This window comes from Anabas testudineus, chromosome 14 (assembly GCF_900324465.2).
Source record: "Anabas testudineus chromosome 14, fAnaTes1.2, whole genome shotgun sequence".
In the NCBI taxonomy this organism is placed as follows: Eukaryota; Metazoa; Chordata; class Actinopteri; order Anabantiformes; family Anabantidae; genus Anabas; species Anabas testudineus.
Window position 1 is genome coordinate 4,121,206 of NC_046623.1, and position 21,264 is coordinate 4,142,469.

Sequence of the window (21,264 nt, forward strand, 5' to 3'; positions counted from 1 at the left end):
TAGTAACAAACAAGAACCAAACCTGATGCACCAGGTCATCACTTATCACCATTTCCTTTTTGGAATTGAACAGAACACATATTTTATTTGAGCTGTGGCTGTATTGTTGATGACGGCTGTACTGAGGTCTGTACATTACATAAAAGACAGAATCACAGAAAATGAAATTTAAGATGTCATTTTCCACCTACATCTACATCAACCCTTAACTTGCACAGTACAATATCAAAGGGGAGAAAATAAAAAAGGTTGCCACTAAAACCACATCTTTTGACAGGTTAGAGCATGGTGATGTAGTGCAAATGAGTGTGCTTCACAAGATAGTTACAGAACAAGACCTCTAGATATTCTACAGTAGCTTTCTTACTCATTAACATGCAGAGAGCTATCTGCTATCAGGTCACCACTAGCCAGTGCTAACCACTAGTCCTCTGTACCATAATGCTCTGGCAAGCTGGGATTGTACACCCTGTCAGTACTGTCCAAGAACATGCTACATTGACTGGAGACTCATACTACAGCACTACATACTAAACCCACAGACACCTTCACCTGGCCCACAGTTCTCAAATATGGTGTACAGGACCCAAACTTGTTTACTATTAAACTATCAACAGCACTCACACACAAAAAAATCAAATAAATAACTAGGACGACAAAAAGCTTCCAGAGCACTGCTTCCTCTAGAGGGTATACGTATGGTGATGTATAAGCATATACCATATGCCTCCATACAAATCCCAGTTTTAATCCTGTGACAGAAGTTAAAGGGTTGGGATGAAAAATAAAACAGAGGGGATCTTGAACTGTGGGGAGGGATGGGTTTACCTGATACATGTCCTGCCATTCCAAAGACAACAAGGGAAAAGCACAAAAGATTTTTGACTGCCATCTGGGTGACCAACCAATAAAGGCAAATTGCTAAGAACATGCTGGTGATAATCATTTGCTGATCTATAGATAAGAGTTACAATGTTCATCTATAAAGCTTTTCTTTTTTTAGCATATATGATTTTAAGAAATGACTAGACATTTCAATGAAGAAAAATATGGGGATTTCCATTTTGCAGCATAATGTGTTGCCTTTACACCAGCATGGCATACAATTGTAAAAATCTGTTGGAATTCAAACAAGATGTAGTAATGAAAAAGCAACAGAGTAAATCTGGAACAGAAAGCTACAGACTGAAAGAGAGACAGGTAAAGGAAGGACCAGACAAAGGAATGAAAAAGCAGTTTGATCAATCCTATGCTGCGCAATCCCTGAGGCTTTACCTTGAGGAAGTTCTTGACACGCTCCGGGTCGTAGCAGTTGCTCTCTCTACAGATTCTCTCCACCTCTTTGATCTGACCCGTCTTGCAGGCGGCCTGGATGTATTTAAAGTGAACTTCAGGCTCCTGACTGAAGTTCACAATAGAGCCCAGGAAGTAGAACAGGCCTGAGAGACACAGATAGTATATAAAGCTTTAAGTAATGTGCATATAAGCAGCTTGACAAATCTAATACAAACTTATAGCATCAGGAATCCAGTAACAAATACAGAAAAATAATGTGACAGTAAAATGTAGAGTACACCTGCTTTATGTAGCTCCACAACTGAGGTTTCTAACCCCAAGTTAGATTCTTTTATGCTCCATTATTTCGGTAACAATAGATGAGCTGCACTAATTAATATGTCTACACATTCTGTATAATCGATTGATTGTCGTGCCTCTGCTCTGATCCACTTGTCTAACTGATGTTTAAGTGACATCTGTTCATAGGCAGGAAGGAATTGCTTCTTAGATGAAACCAAAAGACAGGTCACATGGTAATGTTTGTATATGTCAAGAGTTGTGGGACTAATCCTATTTCACAAAAATAGACAGTTAAAGCCTTTTCTATCGCTTTATAACCTCTGTGAGTGCCTGTTCTTAGTTTTATAAACAAGCATGCCATCAGTGTCTATGAACTTCTAAAAACTCAACATTTGTATTGTATAGCTTAGAGAAACAACATCAAATATTCCAGCATAATGTCAGGAATCTCACCTTCAAAGCTCTTGAAGGATTCAAAGAGCTCAGTGAGAGCAGGTGTAGTCAGTTGCTCATGGTACTTGGAAGCCACCTGGACACAGATCTGCAGGTTCTGCCGGATGTTGGCTGACAACATGGCCCTGAGGCACTCCAGGGAGTCCTCCACTGACAGTGAGCCAAAGAAGTTCACCAACCACTGAAAGTGGAAAATGGAACACTGGTTGTTCAACATGCACTGTAGTGTCTACCGTGGAGTTAATCACACATCATATGACAGCAATGAAAATTTGACAACACAGTCTGTGAGAAGCACTCTGTAGTTCTTATTATATTTGACTCAGTTGGTAACTGAAGCCTACCTCTGGGTTGAGCAGATGTGTATGCACCACAGCACGCTTGATGTCATACAGGTCAGTGTAGTGCTCCAGCGCCCTTTGCAGCAGTCCAGCCTTCTCACAGAGTTGGGCGATGTGAGCACGATCATAGTTGGTGAACATCTGATTGCCCAGGATGGCATCAGCAACCTGCACTCATGACATGAATCAATAAAAGCAATAATAGTTAGGAACATGTAGCTTTCTTATCTGAATTTCCGTTTAGTAGCTTGTGTGTACATCTTTCTACCTGAGGAGCATGCATAAGGTTCATCTCCAGCAGGCGAGTCTGCAGAGGTCCTTCTGAGGGTCTGTTGTTCTTTAGAGCATCCAGGAGGAACGAGGTGCACTGCTGGATCAGGTTGTACTCCATGAACACGTCCACAATCTGGACAGATGCAGAGACACACCAGTTAATACTTTACACAACAGCCAAAATGACAAAAAAATATTTACAATGATTAACAAATTAACAACAATAATAATAATGATAATAACAATAACAATAATAATAATAATACATTATTAATTATCAACCTTTATTCATAGTAGAGAGACACCTTCTAGCTACATAAAAACATCACAGTCTGCAGTTCTGTGCCATTGACAGGATTAAACTAGAGAGATGCAGTGGCTGCACACTTCTCTAAATCTTCAACAGCCTCTTATACATTGTGTTTTATTCTTACAACTCTTACTATCTGCTACTACAGCACTTTAGGCAATACAGAACGCTGTGTCAGCAGTTGACTTTTGCAGTGCAGAGGACCTGCAGTGGCAGGAAGCAAAGGAAGACGTGCACTTCCTTTATACTACAGGATAGCTGAGTTCACACATATTTGCATGAAATGCTCAAATACTACTGTCTGATTTCAATGAAATTCTGTGGTTGACTTTTTACTTGTAGAATTGGGGTGTGTGTCTTTATTTCACAATTACAGCCAGGTTTCAAATAGTCCTTAAAAAAACATCATCTATGCAACCCATCTGTGCTGCTACACAAATCTTAATTTCATAAAACATTTATCTATTTCTAATGGATCACTAGAAATTTCTCCCTCCTTCCACTGACCTGTGTGATGTCAGCTAGTGGCTCCTCATCCTGCACCAGCATCTGGGCAAACTGAAGGCCTTGTTCTGGGTTGATTCGCATCACATTCCTCAGCAGAAAGATCCAGTCTGGAGTGTAGCCGACCTGGTACCAAAGACAGAGAACACCCCTTTACTACTAGGTTTCAGGAAGATTGTTTAAATCCATTAAAGTGAGCAATACGATACAACAACCAGTTATCATTACACTTCATGGTACCATAAATCTTTGTTTAATATTGTGCCAGTAATTTTATTTAATTAATTCCATGTATGATTTTGTTTGTTTTTTTGTTTTTAATATATTCCATAAGATGTGTTTTCTCTGTACACTGTCAATTGGTACCTGTCAAATCTAATAGAACTTCAACACTGTCTCAGCCCCAGAAATGATCTCTAGCCATAGAGACGTACCTTCTTGGCATACAGGACAATCTTGGGAAACTGGCCAGTCTCTGCAAAGCACTGAATAACCTTGTTAGGGACGTTGGCCCTCAGGTAGACGCTGAGAGCCAGTGTAGGATCCACTGCCTTCACAAGGTCACCCAGCTCCTCTGAACACTCCAACTGTAAAATAGAACAAGTAACATCAGCACAATTGTTAAATTGCATGCCTAACTGGTTATCCTTACATATGTTTGCTGTCTGCATTGCAAAAATATTAAATCCTATACACTGAGCATAAAATGAACGAAAATTCAAATGCACATAAATTCCCAGTTCCAGTCCACAATTCTCTTGTTCACCACTGAAGTGGCTAAGGACCACCCAAAAGTACAGTTTGTTAGGGAAACCACAGACTCCTTACATAACAGATGATCTCACATAATCCAAGATAATATGAGAGTCATGTAAACAAACAGGCAGTTCAGGAAAAGCCTCTTCCTGTGAGATGGAGATCTGCAATACCTTGTCTTCCTTCAGCCACTTCTCCAGAAGCTGCTTTCGTCCCTGCTGGAGAACAGGCCTACAAAGCTCCAGTGATTCAAACTTGTTGAGCTGGCCCTGGTCCAACAGGATACCAAAGTACTGCAGCAAAGGAGAGGTCTGGCCTGGCTGGGTTGGAACACCCTGGAAGCGACGGATGGTGTCTGGGGTGCGCAGGATACCCTGAGAGGAGAATGGTCAGCTTAAAGTCAGAACAGGTCTACAGACTGATAGAAGTTGAAATAAGTTGTTAAATAATATCTAATCCAACAGTTACAATAAAAACAAGTCTGTGGACCTAATTTTTTCCCCTCAGACAATGACATACACCCCATGCTGACAGAATCACCTTTGGTGCATTGGCAGCAACTTTAGCAGCCTCAGAATAGTTGCCAGCAGCAAACAGGTTGTTGAACTTGCGTGCAAACAGCTCCTCACCACCGGCGAGGTTGTTGCGGACTGCCAAGCGAAGAGCCAGATCTGGATTCTGCAGTACGTTGGTGATGTATGGGATGATGTTCTCCTCTTCCACGCAGACTGACAGCACCTGCGTCACAAAAAGACAAAAAAAACAAACAAAAACAAAACAGAATGATTCAGTACACTGCATTAAAGACCAGAACATTGTACAATTGTTCTTCCATATTTTATCCTAATGTCTGGTATTAATCTAATGAAAGATACCACATTCAAATCTAATATTAGTCTTATCTACAGCTTAATTCTGTTTCAAATTCTGCCATGGCATGCTCATTCTTATCTACCATTGTGTGTTCATATTTAGGAAATTTGTAAAATTGATATTGTGTTTGGCTTTTTTTTTTTTTTTTTATATATATAGATGAGATACATCTAGACCACACGAATCAATCCTTATTCATAACCTGTGACGAAAGTAATACAGTGACCAAACTCAGGAGACATTAACTGCGGGTATTGGCATGAAACACTGACTTGCCCAAGGCTGTGGCTGCTGAATGCAAATATATAATTAGTGGGTCAGTGTAACGCATGGCTTTTGTGAGCTCCTTAGTTTTCTATTTGCCAACAGACAGAAAGAAAGAAGACCAAGCTGAATGAAAAGAGCAGGGTGGAAGAAAGGGGAGGGGGTGAAGGAGAAAGGCCGCCAGTGTTTGCCTCTCTACAAACAAACCCAGCAAGTCAGTGCCCCAGCTTTTAACATGGGTGAGTAGACTTAATTCTTCCTGCCAGTAAAACAGAGTAATTTACATACTATAACACGAGCCTCACATTGGTCCTCAAGACGAGGAAGAATGAGGATGAGATTAAGAGGCTAAAATTAACTTTATAACAATCCCTAAATTTAATATATAAAGACAAAACAAGCAAGGACTGGCCTGGCCTAACATTTTCTGCCTAATTACTGAATAAAGAAATCCCCTGATAATGCAAGTCGATACTTTAGTGACAAAATACTGTGATCTAAACATGCTTAGCAAAATTAGTTTAGTTTAGCTAAATATTTATATGTAAACATGTTGATAAGTCTGATGGGAAGGGGTTAGGGTTAGCCTATTATAACAAGACAACTCACATGACACATAAACTGTGGGATTAAGTGATACAGTGGTTCATACACACAAAGAATAGAAAAACTACAGAGCAGACATTACAAGCCTAAATAAGTGGACGTTTGACTGGAAAAGAGGAGCAGCAGCAAGAAGATTGAGGGCACCACACTGTGCCTCCCACTTCAAATGATGTGCTGATGTGTGGTGGGTCCTTTTTCTCCCGCGCCTTTCCCTTTTCTGTTCCTTTCTAGTTTCTGTGCAGCAGTTCAGCATTGCCGGCATCACCATTTCATGTCAATGTCAGGCCAGGTCTAGCACATGCAGACAGAGTGGTCTGTGTCAACGTGTCAGAGGCTGTAATCCTAAGACTCAAACATGCAAGCAGGCAATGCAGTCTAGAGAGCTCAAAGGGGAAAAAACAACAACAACAACAAAACATTGCTCACAACTACCTGGAAAAGTTTATGATTCTAATTGTATTTTTTTAATGGGACAACATTCAAAACTGTTTTCACGTGAATCCAGCAATTTACCACTTTACCTAATAGGAGAGTACTGAATGTACTAGTTTTTCCATCACTGTGGTGACGGGTTCAGCAGCATATAGCTACACACTCAGCCCTTTCTGATGCATTCCTGTTCTGATTGTCCAAATGATCCAGAGACAAAAACATTACAAAACGTCTAAGCACCAATTATCTGCTTAATTCTTCTTTAAGCGAGTCCATATGCTGCTTGTTGACAGCATATGGACAACATAAAGACAGCAGAATTAAAGAGGTGTTATGGGAAAAGCATTGTAATAATGTTTCTTTTAAATGAGGTTACCTATATTGTTGGTAGCAAATGCACTCAACTGGAGGCAGTAAACAGTGGCCTATTATGTCTTGGATCACTGCCTCTGTATGTGTGCACATGCATGCATACGCACACACACGCGCGCAAACACACACACCACTATGACAAATGGCAAGATTGGCCACTGTCTCAGCTATCGGTTTTCCTCTCTCCACTCAATAATTCATGCAGTGTGTGGCCTGGCTGGAACATTATTCATCAGTTGGCTGGATCTAGTTCTACTCTCTGGTACAGCTTTACAAAAGCAGTAAGACACAAGGCTTTCTGCTCTTCTTGTGTGAAACATTACACCTTAGATTATTTATAAGTATGAGATTGCTTGATGAGAAGCAAGATGTTGTTATGAACCATGCAACAGCTCATGTCCGGTGCTATGCTCGTCTGTATTTGTTAACCTGTGTCACATCTGCTGAATACAGGACTGCTGATGAAATGAGGGGCAAACATTAGCAAGTGGTTCTGTTGTGTTTGTGTGGTAGAGGTTATGAACAATATTTGGTTTCATCAGCAAAATTCTACTTTGACATTAACAAGACTCAATGTAATTTTCCTGAGCACATGGAGCACGCACTGGCTGACATTCTTACCTGTCCCTTCCTGTTGACCCCAATGATGCCTGAGGTGGCCTCATGTGGAGCAGTGACAAAGATGGTCTCTCCACTGATGCGGTTCATGTAAATGCAGGTGCCTGTCTCCAAGTCATACAGATGGATGTAGCCATATTTGGTAATAAGGAAAACCACATCATGCTTGGAGCTTATCTGTAAAAAGACAAATGATTTTTTTAATTATGTTATGAAAAATTGCCTCACATCAATCTATGTGGTCTAAAAGTAGACAGTGTTGGTTCTATTGCCTCACTGTGGTGTCAGGGACATCCACTGTGAGGGAATTTATTTGCTATGTAAAGAGATGCACATGCTATAATCCATAAGTAGAACTTACATGTTAAATATGGATTTTAGGAACAGCAGTTACTATCTTACAAACATCTAATATGGCAGTAAGCCCACTGACTTTGCCTTTTTGTTTGATCGAGATGCTGTATTTTAGAAACATACCTGCATGGCCACAGGGAAGTCATTCTGGGCTTCTGGAGGGAAGAACACATCTACTGCTTTCTTGGGAAAGGGCTGGTTGCCAGTTGGTGGGGTCCCCACTTCAATGATGTGCAGCTGTGTCAGAGGGAAAACATAAGTGTGACGCAGCCTGAGGGAGAGTTTCATAGGGTTTCCATTATTATATTATTAACATCAGTCACCTTTCCTCCAGCCTGGCCTCTGACAGCAAAGCAGAACAAAGTCGACTCCTCTGAATTTCCCTCCATCTTGAACTGGGCGAAGCTGGCAGCATGGCCTTCGATGGGCTGAGAAACTTTTCTGTCAACAGAATAGAGTTGCATGGCCCCCACCACCCGATTTTGCTATAAAAAAAAAAAAAAAAAAAAAGGTGTGGGGGGGGGGGGGGCAGTACCCATTAATTAATTTATGGTTATGAATCATTTACTGTAAAATACGACCTTTTTTAAAACATTATACATACAATCACTAAACTCATTGTGTTTCACAGTAACCCAGAAGACAAGAGCAGTGAGTTACCTGGGCTGAAATACCGATGAGTAGAAGCCATTTCTGCTTGGCGTCAGTGCGGTAGTTGATGATCTGGCAGCCTGCCAAGCTGGAGTGGCGGTCAAACACTTTCACAGGCTGCGAGTCACCCTCCATGCTCCAATGGTAGACGGCATTGTCAGTCACAAGTGCAACTGTGTTAAGAGAGATCCACTTCCAGAAAGTAACGTCGTCGGTCATGGTGTGTGCCTTCATCTTACTCTTCATCTCAATGTTGAATATCTGAAGGGTTTTGGCGGCTAAAGTGGGGGGAAAAGGGGGCAGGAGCAAGGCCCCGGAACATTGTTATAGTTTCTCACCGAAACATTCACAGCAAAAGAGGCACACCAAGATTTATTAGAAAGGGATATTTCAATTTGAAATGTTGGTAGTCATGACACAGAGGTCAACAAGCAATTACACCATGACTGATTGAGATTGGGGATGCCATACATGCTGTAGTCGGAAAACGTGTCATTTAGAGTGTGGTGTGACTGGGCAAAAAGAAAGAAAAGAAATAAAAGAAAAAGAAATGAATAAAATTTCAACCTCCTAAAAAAATCATTTATGTGCAATTCACAATAACTAACACTTTTGGTGCAATGTCATAAGTAAGGTGGAAAGTTATTTGAGTTCAGTGTGCATGACTGATATACTATATGTATATCTCTTCATCACGAGTCATTATAAATAGAGTATAGAATATGAAATAGAATATACGCAGAAATATAAATGTAAAATTCACCCGATCAGAGCTTTTGAAATATATATAATTAATGTAATCAGAATGTGTGATATATAGTTATATCCGACTACAAGGCCTACCCCATCAAATAAACAGCCTTTATAGAGAAACAAAGCAGACTGAGGACCGAAGCATGAAACAAACAACTCACAAATAGTCAAACAGTGCAATATGACAGCTGAACAGATATGGAGAGGCTTAAGTCAAAAGCAGGGGTACATTTTGAGGAATTAGACACTTTTAGACAAGAGCCAGAGAAAAGGTTTCCAATAATAATTGTGGCTGATTATCAACAATCAAATATGTTTTGTGGTATCTGGATAACAGACCAGAGACTAAATGTTTGAATAAAAGGTTGACTCACCTGCATTGTTTTGTTTTATTAGTTAGGGTTAATTTAGTGAGCTAAAGCTTTGTTATGAAGCAGTGAGTGTGACTTCCTTGTTTGTTCATTATTCAGTACTCATCAACAAAGTGAGAAAAAGCAAAGACCAACGCATTAGCACAACCATCAAGATCGGTTTGCCATCTCTTAGCCATGGAATCAGAGAACTATAAGCAGTGTGGCGAACGGACCACTTGTAGCAGCAGCCAAATTTTAAAGAGCAAGCAAAGGGATTTAAAATTGAATAAAGATCAGCTGTTGGAGGTGTGTACATGTGCATCTATGTGCATCCTTCAGACAAGGTTACATAAATAAATTAACACTTTGCACTGCGTCACAAGACAAAGTCAGCCGTGAAAACTTCAGTATGGTACAGTGAACAGGAAAGACAATGGGGGTGAAAAGGGAGGAAGGGTCTGCTGGCCTAACACTGTAATTAGGAATAGACAGGTAACTTCAGCTAATATATCTGAAGCTCACCATACACTGTTGAGCTACCTGTTCCACTTTACAGAGTGGTTAAAAACAAACAAACAATAAACCACGCTGTTCATGTTTTCTGTAAGTATTGACAGCACTGTACCTCGTTAAAGAGGACAAGAAGAAAAGACAGGGAGTTTGACTAATTGTATTAAATAAATTTAAGTTAATTGTCATAAATTCTTTAACTAGTAACAGCACAGAAAGAAACCATCAATGATCAGTCTATAAGTTATTATCTCTTTGTTCCTTATCGCAAACCATTAAAACTTAACTGCTGCTAACTTGATACATTTAATTTAATTCGATACACTGAATCCTGGTTATTTGTTTACACAATTATACAAGAAAATTTAAATTGGGAAAACTAAGGTCATGACAATTCCCAAAGGGTTTAATTTTAAGTAAAAATTATAAGTAATACATTAATTTTACAAAAAAACCCTGATGAAGCATAAACATGCATTTATTTAATAACAAAATTGTATCACTGGGAGATTACTAGTAATAATAGTTAGGCTAAAAATCCTGAGACACTAGCTGTTTGGAAAGTGCTGATAAACAACTGCAAACAGAAAGCAGCTAGCCTTTCAGATCTCGTGAAAAGAAAATGCTACTTAATTCTTAATGGCAATCAAATCTAAATGTAATTTTCTCATTTTCACACTGTGACAACTTCGCTTTCCTAGTCTCTCCTTGACCCAGTTCACTCTTAATATGTGACTACTTGACGTAGAAGGACATTATACAAACATCAGGAACATGTGAAACCAATTCAGCGCTGCCTTCAAATTCTATCAGGCAATCCCCTATAAGTTAAATATCAGCATATTAAATCTACACTCTCTAGTAGGAGAAAAAACTAAATTTTAGTCTTTAGTATACTGCCATTAATAAACATGAAACGCAGGTTGGAAATAAACGAAACAAGGGTAATTACAACTTCACAGAGATGGGGGAAGACATGGATTTAAAAATGGAAATTGAAAGGAAATGTAAATTAAAATGAAATCACTTTTACCCACAGTATTACCACGTGTAAAATGGGTTCAAAATCACTTTTACACATAATAAAAATGATGAAATGCCAGCAAGCTATAAGACTGTGAAAGCTAAATCCTGTTTGTGAAGAAATGGTGCAATGGCCTAGACTTGAAATAGTTCCAGACAATTATGCGGAAATTGGTTCCGATTTTTTTTTTTTTTTTTAATTAAGCCATTAAATGAATTTAGCTTTGTACCAAAACTGGAGTGTTCAGTAACACACAACGGTAGATCACGTCATGTGAGGCATACAGACTATACTGACCAATTTTATTTACTGAAGAGGGTAAAACTGCATGGAATAATTTCAAATGTGCCTTTTGTTCATAAATACTGAAAACAGGATTTTACTTCCACAATTAAGTAGTTAAATTTCAACTCACCGTCTGCAAACACATAAGAAAGCAGTAAAGTAAAAACAAAAAAGAAAGAAAAAACAAAACAAAACAAAAAAAGAACATAGAAAAGACAAAAACAAAAACAACAAAAAAGTCAAAGCAATCATGGATGCTGGACAAAAACAATAAAATTATGCTATTTTGAATATTTACAAATGTTTACAAAGACAAATGTTTGAAAACCACATTTAAAAAATACTTCCTAGTGAAAAACCTAAAATAGCTGGGTGTACATGGACACAGAATTTATTTATTTATTTTAAAACATACTCATAATTATTGAAGGGATGATGTCAGAGCTAAACAGACTACAGTCCCCTCACTGGGGGTTAGTTAAAATGTACATAATATCTTTAAATTAACAGAAAGGTTGTCTCTGTAAAGCCTACAGTACACACTGCAATACCTTTAAGTGCAATGACTTTGCTGGCTGGATTCATTATGGCGCTGTCAGCTGAGATGGGCCTGCGGACAGGTGTATTGGGGTCGGCCATATCAATGATCACCACCTGAGTCTGCTCGCCCACCTTCTCCCGGACACAGATGAACTTGTCCGACTCCATGGTTAGGGTGCTGAAGCCTATGTTGGCCGGATTGATCCCTAGGTTCTGGAGCTAAGAGAAAAGGAAAATAATGAAATAAATAAAATAATATATAGGTATGTTAGGCTGAATAGGCTGCAAATGGTTACAATTAAATAATAAATAATTTGAAAATAAAATCTATAACAACATTGACATCACACCCCTACCACAATCTCATAACAAGGTTAACATTTGAGTAGAAGCAGTAGTGATTTATTTCAAATTCAATTCAAACTATTCAGAGTGCTAGTGCAGTAAGAGTTGCACCCTCAATCTTATCGACAAAATGAAAGGACAAGAAATAAACTCACTTGTCAAAAAACTGAAAATGACTTTCAAGACATGCAGTAAATGTTAAGGCTGGAGAGCCACAGTTACTTTGTTAACTTTGTGAATAGTGATATTGACTTTATAAAGCTCTGCTCAGCTGCTCTGCCTTACTACAGCGAGCCAATGAGGTCACCAGCTCAACGAGCTCATCCAACACCAAGTTCTAAAAACATGGCTAAAGAGGAAACTATGTTACACAACACTTTAGTCTCACTGCAGTCAGACTACCACCAAGGTAACTTTTCTGAAACTTCATTAGATTCAGATCTCAATGTTCTCAACATTGAGATGAAGATAGTTTGTCAAAACTAAATCAGCACCATCACCTGTCCCTGGTCTGTGTCTTCAGACCAATAGAGATGAACTTTTTTTGCCAATTTGTGATTTGTCTCTCTTCTGAGCACTGGAGGGAGATACAAGTGCTAACCAGGAGCACCTTACTAGAATTAGCTGCAACCCACTCAGCTGGCTGTGCCCATGTGGCCTTTTGTTAGTGTCGCTCAGGTCTTAGCTCTGGGGATGGGCATTTCAAGCTAAAATGCTTTTCGATAGTCACCTGGAACTGTTAGAAGAATGTATAGTTCATCAGCGCAATTGTAATTGGTTCTGTTGTAAACTGACCTCATTAACACATTTTTACTTAGTTTTAAAGTCAAAACCACACTATCGTGAAATATTTGAAGACTAAAGCCATTGTCTTCCTTCTAACCAACTGCAAATGACACACTGTTGTGAAGTAAGCCTAAAGGAAATGAAACTACCAGAAAAATTTCTCATGGGCCACGTTTTGCTTTTGCAACTTCCTATTCTTTCACAAGCCACAAACAACACACCACAATTTTACAAATGCCATATAATGCAGCCCTATGGAGTATGGTTTCTGGAGGAAACAATGGGTATGTTGAGTATTTTATTGTAAATGATTTGACCAATAATCACTGCCTTGGTTAAACTCAGAAGATTCATCATTTATGGTCCCCTGATGCAAGTTTTTAAATGTCAAGAAAACCTAAATTAGATTTCTGCCACAGGCTACTGGGCTTACCAGACACAGCCACAACTGACCCCTGTTTGGTGATGGGTGTTCTTTCAAGGCTTGCTAATGATAACATGCGACTCCACTGACAACAATTTGCCGTGGCTGAGTCTTAATCAGCAAACACAAACCACAGTTCCAGGAATTGCTTAACGAAATGGGAACACCTTTTATCAATGACAGGACACACCCTCCAGCAGCCGTGCCCCACCCACATTCTTTTACTAGTGCATAAGCAGGTTCCTTCTCAGTGACATTGTTATAAATTACTTTGCAGAACAAGTGTTACTACAAGCTACAAAGAAAGAACTGAAAAGTGATCTGAAGCTTTTACTACAGTAATATATTTATTACTATGTAGAGTGACATCAGACAGTAATGTCACTGCAGCCTCCATGCCTCTTATCGCCACCATTGTCCAGTATGGAAGCCTTGTTTACCAAGACAACATTTATTCACATACCAGACAAAGGGGAATTGCCTGCAGAGAGAATATACTTTAGACCTTGAATACTGTGCATATATTTTCAGTAATAACTAGCAACATTTTGCTTTGTCAGACCACTGAAAAAGCTACCATCTTTTTTTAAAATGGACATCCTGAACACATATTCCAACCAACAATACACTGTTCTTTTGCAATTATATCATATACCATGCAATGGCAGTAAGATAAAGAATTGTGTAAATGAACTCTGACCATCTTTAAATAATGTCTAATCTCTGGAAACCAGAATAAGGCATGTTTACATATTAAGCAGAAAACAAGGGCTATTCCTCTGATATTGCACAATAGTTTTCTAAACAGATTTATGTCCTCTCTCTTTCACTCCCTGCCCCATCTGTCAGCTATTCTGGGATCAGCAGGAAGCCCTTTCATTCAGAACAAAAAGCATTCATAAAACAGAAAAGAACAGCTAGTCTGATCACAATGAATGTTAGATTAATCTTTTGGAATAAGGTCATATAGATACAGACAGATGTTAGACTGCTGGAAGATGGACCACACCACAGTGTGGTGTGTCAGACTGGTTTGCTATGGAAACCCTGAGGTAAAACAGTGATGTGGGCTAACATTACTATGACATAAATGAGCAGGAATTTGGGTGAAAGCAGGTCAAACCAGTGGAGCTACAACCAACGTAGAAAATAATTTACTGGTTTAGTCTGGCTTGCTCTGGCCTGTTGCTGCTACATTTAGCATCTTAGCATACTATTTTATGGAAATATGCAATTCTAAAACATTCCAGTGATATTGAGCTTGCTGACATAATGGGGATAAAAAGCACTATCAAAGGGAGCAATAACAGAATCAATTTACGTGGAGTACCTGTTGCCAACACTAGATCAGCTAGCTAGTGCAACAAATCACCAGCAATATGCATAGTTACTCAAAATTACACTACACATTACTATGTTTAGTCCTTTGACAAACCATTTATTCTACCTCACTCCACTGTAATCACTTCAACTGCTTTTTTCAATGGCATGACATTACAGTAGGGCATGTACCAAATTAGTGTCTCAACGGGGCAATATTTTTGCACTGGAGACACTAAGCTAATTTACCATTTTATACATACCTTTAGTGTTCGTTTCACTGAACCTCTGAAGTTGAAGTGGCCATATTATGCTTAAATTAAGGTTTACATTTTATTATGGGGCTTTGTTGATACAAGATTGTGATTTTTCAAGTGTAAATACATGTAATAATCCCTCTTTCCGCAACAACTCCTCTTGCCTTTAGACATAAGGCTCATTTGAGGTCCTTTGTCTTTAAGACTATCCTGCACCCATCCCACTCTGTTCTGATTAGCCAGCATGTGGGTGTCTTCCTGTGGACGCATCTTTGCTCAGTTAAAACAGCACTGTCAAGCATCAACTCATCTGACAAATCGTGCTGCATATTGCAGCACTTTTTCCTGTAAACACAAAAACATTGCTTAAAGTCTGTTGCTGGCCTGTAATTGTTGTTTTATGGTTTTGTCGTGGGAAAAGTAAAAAAAAAGTTAATTTCCCTTCAAAGCTGAAAAAACACTTTCTGCAAGACATACTGACTTCTTCACAAATACTCAAATTAGTGCCAACTGTGACAGCTAACCTGAGGGTAGTCAGGAGGGTGTGCTTAGTGGGTGTAGGAGCACAAAACAGATGGCCAGTTAAGGACTTCTACAACGCTTCATGTAAACCGATGCAGTATTTTGAACAAAGCCAGACTGATGAGACCTATACCTGGGTTTTACTACCAGCCATCATGCAAACACATATTTACCTGGAGCTTTGGGCCTCTGACTATGCGTAACATTCAACTTCACAACAGTATATGTGTAACATCAGCAACATTAAAAAGCACAACATAGCAGCAGTCATATACAAACTGCAGGGATGGAGGTTTGACTCTATATTGCCTTGATTCCCGTTCTTTGAGGAAGACCGCAAACCGTGCCATAGGTTTGGGGTTCAGTGTACTTTTTGATTTCAAAATGCAGCTGCCTGTCCACAAGAATTTACCCAGTGAGATTAATAATGTATCTATATAAGTAATTATTAATATTATAATAATTCTAATATTACTATTATTAATATAAATCTACAAGGTACACAAGTCAGCTAGGTGCTATGGCATTTTAATCAAGATTGTGGCAGAAAATAGTGATCTGTTGCTAACTCATTAGATGTTTTATTGCAGATTAACTGCAGTTTTACCAATCTGTCAATATTAACATGATTATCAGGAATGAGTTGACCTATGCTACAACTTCCTAAATAGAATGTCCATGCTGACACTTTTATCAAAAACACTGTACTACTGCTGAATATGGCAACAGAAGCAATACTCGCAATATTCCTTTCTTCAACCAGAGACATATAAACATTCACAACTTTGTAACATCATAGATGTAGTATAATAATATTTTACTCTGACAGCCAGACAGGTGCTAAGATAAAAGGACTGAACACATAGCAGTTGTCAGTTCTATTCACAATGTAAGCAGGTGCATTACAGAAGACTTCCGAGAGATATCAGCTCTGAGAATGAAAACTAATGCACAAACTGCTATATCAAGTTGAAGCACATATCATTTAAGAGGGGGAAGAGGAACCCTTTGACCTCCATTGAAAAAAAACTAAGATCTGGATTTCACTATTTGCTGCCCATGTCTGTAATGATTGGTTTAGAAATGCTACTTTATTAGTGTCTGCTTCAATAGACATCTTTTTTATATTTGGCATGTGGACTCTTCCCTGAAACTACTGTAGTTCCAGACATATTGATATTGGTCCTAAAATTAATAACATTTTCATGTAACTCCTGCTCAATACAAATAATTAACATATCATCTCAGTCTAGTAAAACAGTTTCTTCCTCATATGAAGAGGAAGAAACCATACTCATAATGCATAATTCACAGAGTTTTATGGGAATTATTACAGAAGTAAGGAATTCGCCACCAGATTTGAACTATTCCTAGTGACCCCAAGAGAGACACATCTGTTGATTCAACCAATATGCTCTTCCTTCAAAGGAAAGCAGCATCTTGCTCAGCAAAAAAGTCCTGTGTGTGTCCTACACATGTAAAGTTCAAGGCAGAGCAGGGAAGGATGTGATATGTAATGTGCTGAGGCTTGCAGCACTTCATTGCTGTGCTCCACAACAGGAAACCAGGGAGCCATTGTCCACTAGGACTGAAACAACAGGCCTGCCCAGTACTGCCTCCTCCACTATCATGTGACACTGCTGTGGGACATGTGACCATCCAAGGGGTAAGGAGCCACAGGGGTGCCTTTACTGTTTGTAAAGAGTGAGGGCTGGGTGGGAGGAAGGAATGCATGCATTTTCAAAGCACATCTATCTACACTCCAGGCCAGTTCTGCTGAGGTGGTTTTGGGACTACAGTTTCCTTTTTTACCCAAATACACACTTTATCATACATTTAAACAATACTGCTAAATGTCAAGTGTTCAGCAGTTCTGTATCCTCACCAGCCTGTCACGAGATATCAGCTGGTCAGTTACTAGCAAAGTTCAAAGTGTAACATGTAAACCTTGTAAGGTGATATTTAAAGAGCAAGGGCGCAATAAAGTAATGTCCTTACCATCGATTCTCAGGGAACTCAATCCTTTCTCAAACATCTAATTTTAAGCAACCCTGACAAAAATTTTTGAAATCAACAAAACTTAAATCAATTTCACATGATTTCAAAGAAAACCATCTCTCTTTGTGTAAATATATAAATATAACTAAATGATTTTGCTTTATTTAAGAGATTTAACAAATGACATGTTTTATAAACATAACATAGTGAATGCTTTAGTAAAGTGTTTCAATATGTAATTATGGAATTATATATGACATGCTGTGCTGCACTAACACACTATTTGATAAGCTGATGCTTATGGTTTTCCCTACGTAAATCATCAGAGCAGAAAAGAAACCCTGCTTACTAAATACTACCTGGAAGGCATTTCTCACCTATTGTTAATATAGCAACAGAAATATTTTTTTAGGATTACACAGTACCAAAAACTTTTTGGCAGAAATGGAAAATGAGGTTAATTCATTAATGTATTAATTTTTTATTTTATTTTTTTTAAGTGATAGACATTTTCAGGGTTCCTGTTGTTAAACTAATGTTCCCTCCATACAGCTCTCCTGGGATAGATACCAGAATTTAATTATAAAAATATATTTTCCTATTCTAAAGATAAGCATACAAAGTAAATTGCATGACCTACTTGTGTTGTATTAGAAACAATGAGCGATGGTAAGATACACGCATTTTACAAGTCATTTAAAGTTATTTAGCTGGAGTCTGCTACACTATATAAATGGATGATATATAAAAATGCAAGCTATGCAAGTTGGCCGGATGACAGAGAACACATAAATGCAGAGCGTGAGTGAGGAAGAGAGACAGTGAGAGAGTGAGTATTATTGTATTTCAAAAATAATGTAAGATTCTAAATCAATTAGCATAATCTTTATGTTGGCAGATTTGGCTATGTTATGGCTGAATTCCATGCAGCATCAGACTTGTGTACAAATCAGTACACAAGTCCAAAATATCTTTATAAGAGAGTTTTATCAGTTTCATCACAGTTTGATTAAATAAACAGACAATAAACTTCTCACCCGACCCTATATATTACTCTGTGGTTATCCACAATTACATACAAAGACTGACAAGGCTAGGAATATTTGCTGACACAGTCTAACTTCTCAGACTACAAACACCTCAAGCTATGTACAAAATAGGAGTTCTTTGAGGAATAATTTAGGGGTTTACTCAAAACTCAAAACAATCTTAATGTCACCTATAATTGCCCCAACAGAACACTTTTACCCACAAAAGGTTATTAAATAAGAAAGCCACTAGGTTTATTAAAGTAAAAGTTTTAGATTCTCAAAGCCATATATTTACACATGCCATTTAAAATATAGTTAAGACAATAGACCTATGGTATGGTGAAAATGATAACATGTTGTCTTTAATGCGCAGAGGAAACTGAATATAGTGCCCGACTGATATACTGTTTGACTTCCAAAGTTAACAAAATCACAGTAATCAGTCTGGTTAACCTTACAGTAAAAGTGGTTAAACAAACTTGGCTGGTTGAAAAAAAGGTTGCATATGAGCCTGCCTTGCTGAGGCTGCATACAGTAATAGCTGTGCGAGAAATTATGACAGCACCATAGCTTAAACCATGAGCTGATGTCAGTTTGGTCTCTACAGGATTATGTGACTCTCCTGTACCAATGGGCCAGGGGAACTTCTTTCCTGCTCCCTGGGTACTCTTTTGGATGCCCAAATCTCATAGTACCTCACAAACCAACAAGTGCTAACAAGACATGTGGACAAACAATTGAGCCAACATAAACAAGGAAGCACATTTGCTGAGTTAAATGTCCCAGTGTATATTGTAGGTGTTCCATTCCTAATATTCTGCACAATCTGCTGTAAGTGTTGTATGGTAGAAAACATTCAGGCACAGGACTGTAATCCCCCGTGACTTTTGCAAATAAATAGGTATAACTACCTGATGAATTGTTCAATTATAATGCACAGTACAATGTTGTAATTGTATTGTCTAGACTACTCTCTTTTCCTTTCCATTCATGCAATAATGGGGGACTTAACAAAGAAGCCAAAACCATTCCACAATCATTTCATCATAACTGTACGAACAAAATACCTCAAAATAGCTTTGTGAAGCTCAGCCTTAATACAATCTCTTGTGATAGGCCTCCTTAACAGGACACACTGTAACAGGGTACTGAGCTGCAATTTTACTTCAGTGATGTATAGGGAATTGTCTAATTTCTTCTGTTTTAACATCTTCATTTGCAAAACGACAAAATCTAAGCAGAGCATACACCTGCTTTACGAAATAAGAGTATCATTCTGCACCATACTATTATAAAACATCTATAAGCACAATGATGATTCTATAAAACCTGGAGATCAGGGTTCTGAAGTATATTTGAGCAAAACATGAGTCACACAATCAACTCCACTGTCACCAACCACAACCTATCATCTGTCTTTAGAAATTAGTTTCAAAACTTTCCTGCATTGGAGAAACAAACTATCAATGAAAAAAAAACAAGAACAATCCAGATCACAGGTAAGCTGTATGCAGTTTATGGCCAAGGCAAGCTCAATCCAGATATTACATGTATCTGCAACACTTATAGAAAATACCAGTGTGTCTATTGTGACAAAAATCTGTTTTATTACTTTTAAAAGAAAGGAAGAGTTTCCCCTCACAGACAACAGAAACAGAAGTCATTCTCAGTGAATGTTTGAGCCTAAGCCAACTTTGGCAAAGACATTCAACGCGGCTAGTTCTGTCTGACAAGTCAATACACCACATGACCATTTCTACAACCAGCCAACGTGATAGCCTCCTGAGGTCGGATTATCACTTTCAAATTAAAAGGAACACTTTTATTTAAGGACACGTCGACGTCACATCAGCAAGTGAACAGTGGAAGTTAAAAGATTTCTACTTTTCATTTAGCTGGCGAGTAACTACGTGATGGCAAGTGGAGTAGATAAATCGGTTCAACAACGCCAGTGCAGATAATAAGACAGTGAATAAGTACTAAATACAACGTTATCAATCTAATCATACCGTTGACAGTGATCATTTATACTAACGTGTTAGCAATGGGTAAATTAATCCGAAACAAATATTTTCATCGTCAATATAACTGCTAAGAAAGGATCTCCTAACATAATGTTCATGATTTTGACTTGACAGCAATATGTATGTATCTTTAGTTTGTGTATTTCAGGCTTTCGCCATTTATAGAATGAACTAGGGTGGCTACTCAAAGTGTTAGCTACTAGGCTAACGACAGATGCTAACTAAGATAAACGTCACCCACCCCACCAGGCTAACGTTAGTTAGCCTAGCTCGCAAAAGCCAACTTAGCTCGTTAGCAACCCTTAACTTGTGTTTGGAAACTCTCTAGAGCCACCAGGAATCTCGTAGTGTTTGCGACTGAAAGTCAAAGTTTCCCTAACAATTTAACCATTCACAAACATACCTGCAGGTGCTCCTGAAAGCGAATAGGCAGGATCTGAGCCATGGCGGTTCCTCTCTCACTCTCCTCCGGTTTCTTCTAATGCTAACAAACTACGGCTTCTTCTCTCAGATCCTAGCCGGACAGCCAGGACGCCTCTAATCTAAAGTCCAGATGAATTAATTGCTAGATTTGTTGAGAACGTGATGTCGGTGTTACGGTACTTTTTATTTGTCCCCTAACTGTTTACTCTCGGGCTTCCCCTGGCTAACGACTGACTGCCACTACACCGACTCCCTGGACCTGCAATGGCGGTGGAGGTAGGTCA

The 21,264-nt window shown here is 38.6% G+C and overlaps 1 protein-coding gene across 2 annotated transcripts in view; it reads right to left on the reverse strand.

Moving 5' to 3' along the window:
• Positions 1-21,264, reverse strand: part of cltca (clathrin, heavy chain a (Hc)) — a 28,458-nt gene extending 7,194 nt beyond the window's left edge. The window contains exons 1-15 of one of the 2 annotated variants that reach the window (XM_026372444.1): positions 20,961-21,264; positions 11,862-12,069; positions 11,441-11,443; positions 8,395-8,663; positions 8,058-8,219; positions 7,858-7,971; positions 7,384-7,557; positions 4,756-4,953; positions 4,389-4,589; positions 3,894-4,046; positions 3,463-3,585; positions 2,641-2,778; positions 2,376-2,540; positions 2,032-2,212; positions 1,276-1,439 (exon numbers count right to left, since the gene is read on the reverse strand). In XM_026372444.1, coding sequence (XP_026228229.1) covers positions 1,276-1,439; positions 2,032-2,212; positions 2,376-2,540; positions 2,641-2,778; positions 3,463-3,585; positions 3,894-4,046; positions 4,389-4,589; positions 4,756-4,953; positions 7,384-7,557; positions 7,858-7,971; positions 8,058-8,219; positions 8,395-8,663; positions 11,441-11,443; positions 11,862-12,069; positions 20,961-21,002 — 2,295 coding nt within the window. In that variant the 5' untranslated portion in view covers positions 21,003-21,264. The remainder of the gene's footprint in view (positions 1-1,275; positions 1,440-2,031; positions 2,213-2,375; positions 2,541-2,640; positions 2,779-3,462; positions 3,586-3,893; positions 4,047-4,388; positions 4,590-4,755; positions 4,954-7,383; positions 7,558-7,857; positions 7,972-8,057; positions 8,220-8,394; positions 8,664-11,440; positions 11,444-11,861; positions 12,070-20,960) is intronic. The other variant, XM_026372445.1, reaches the window with a different exon arrangement.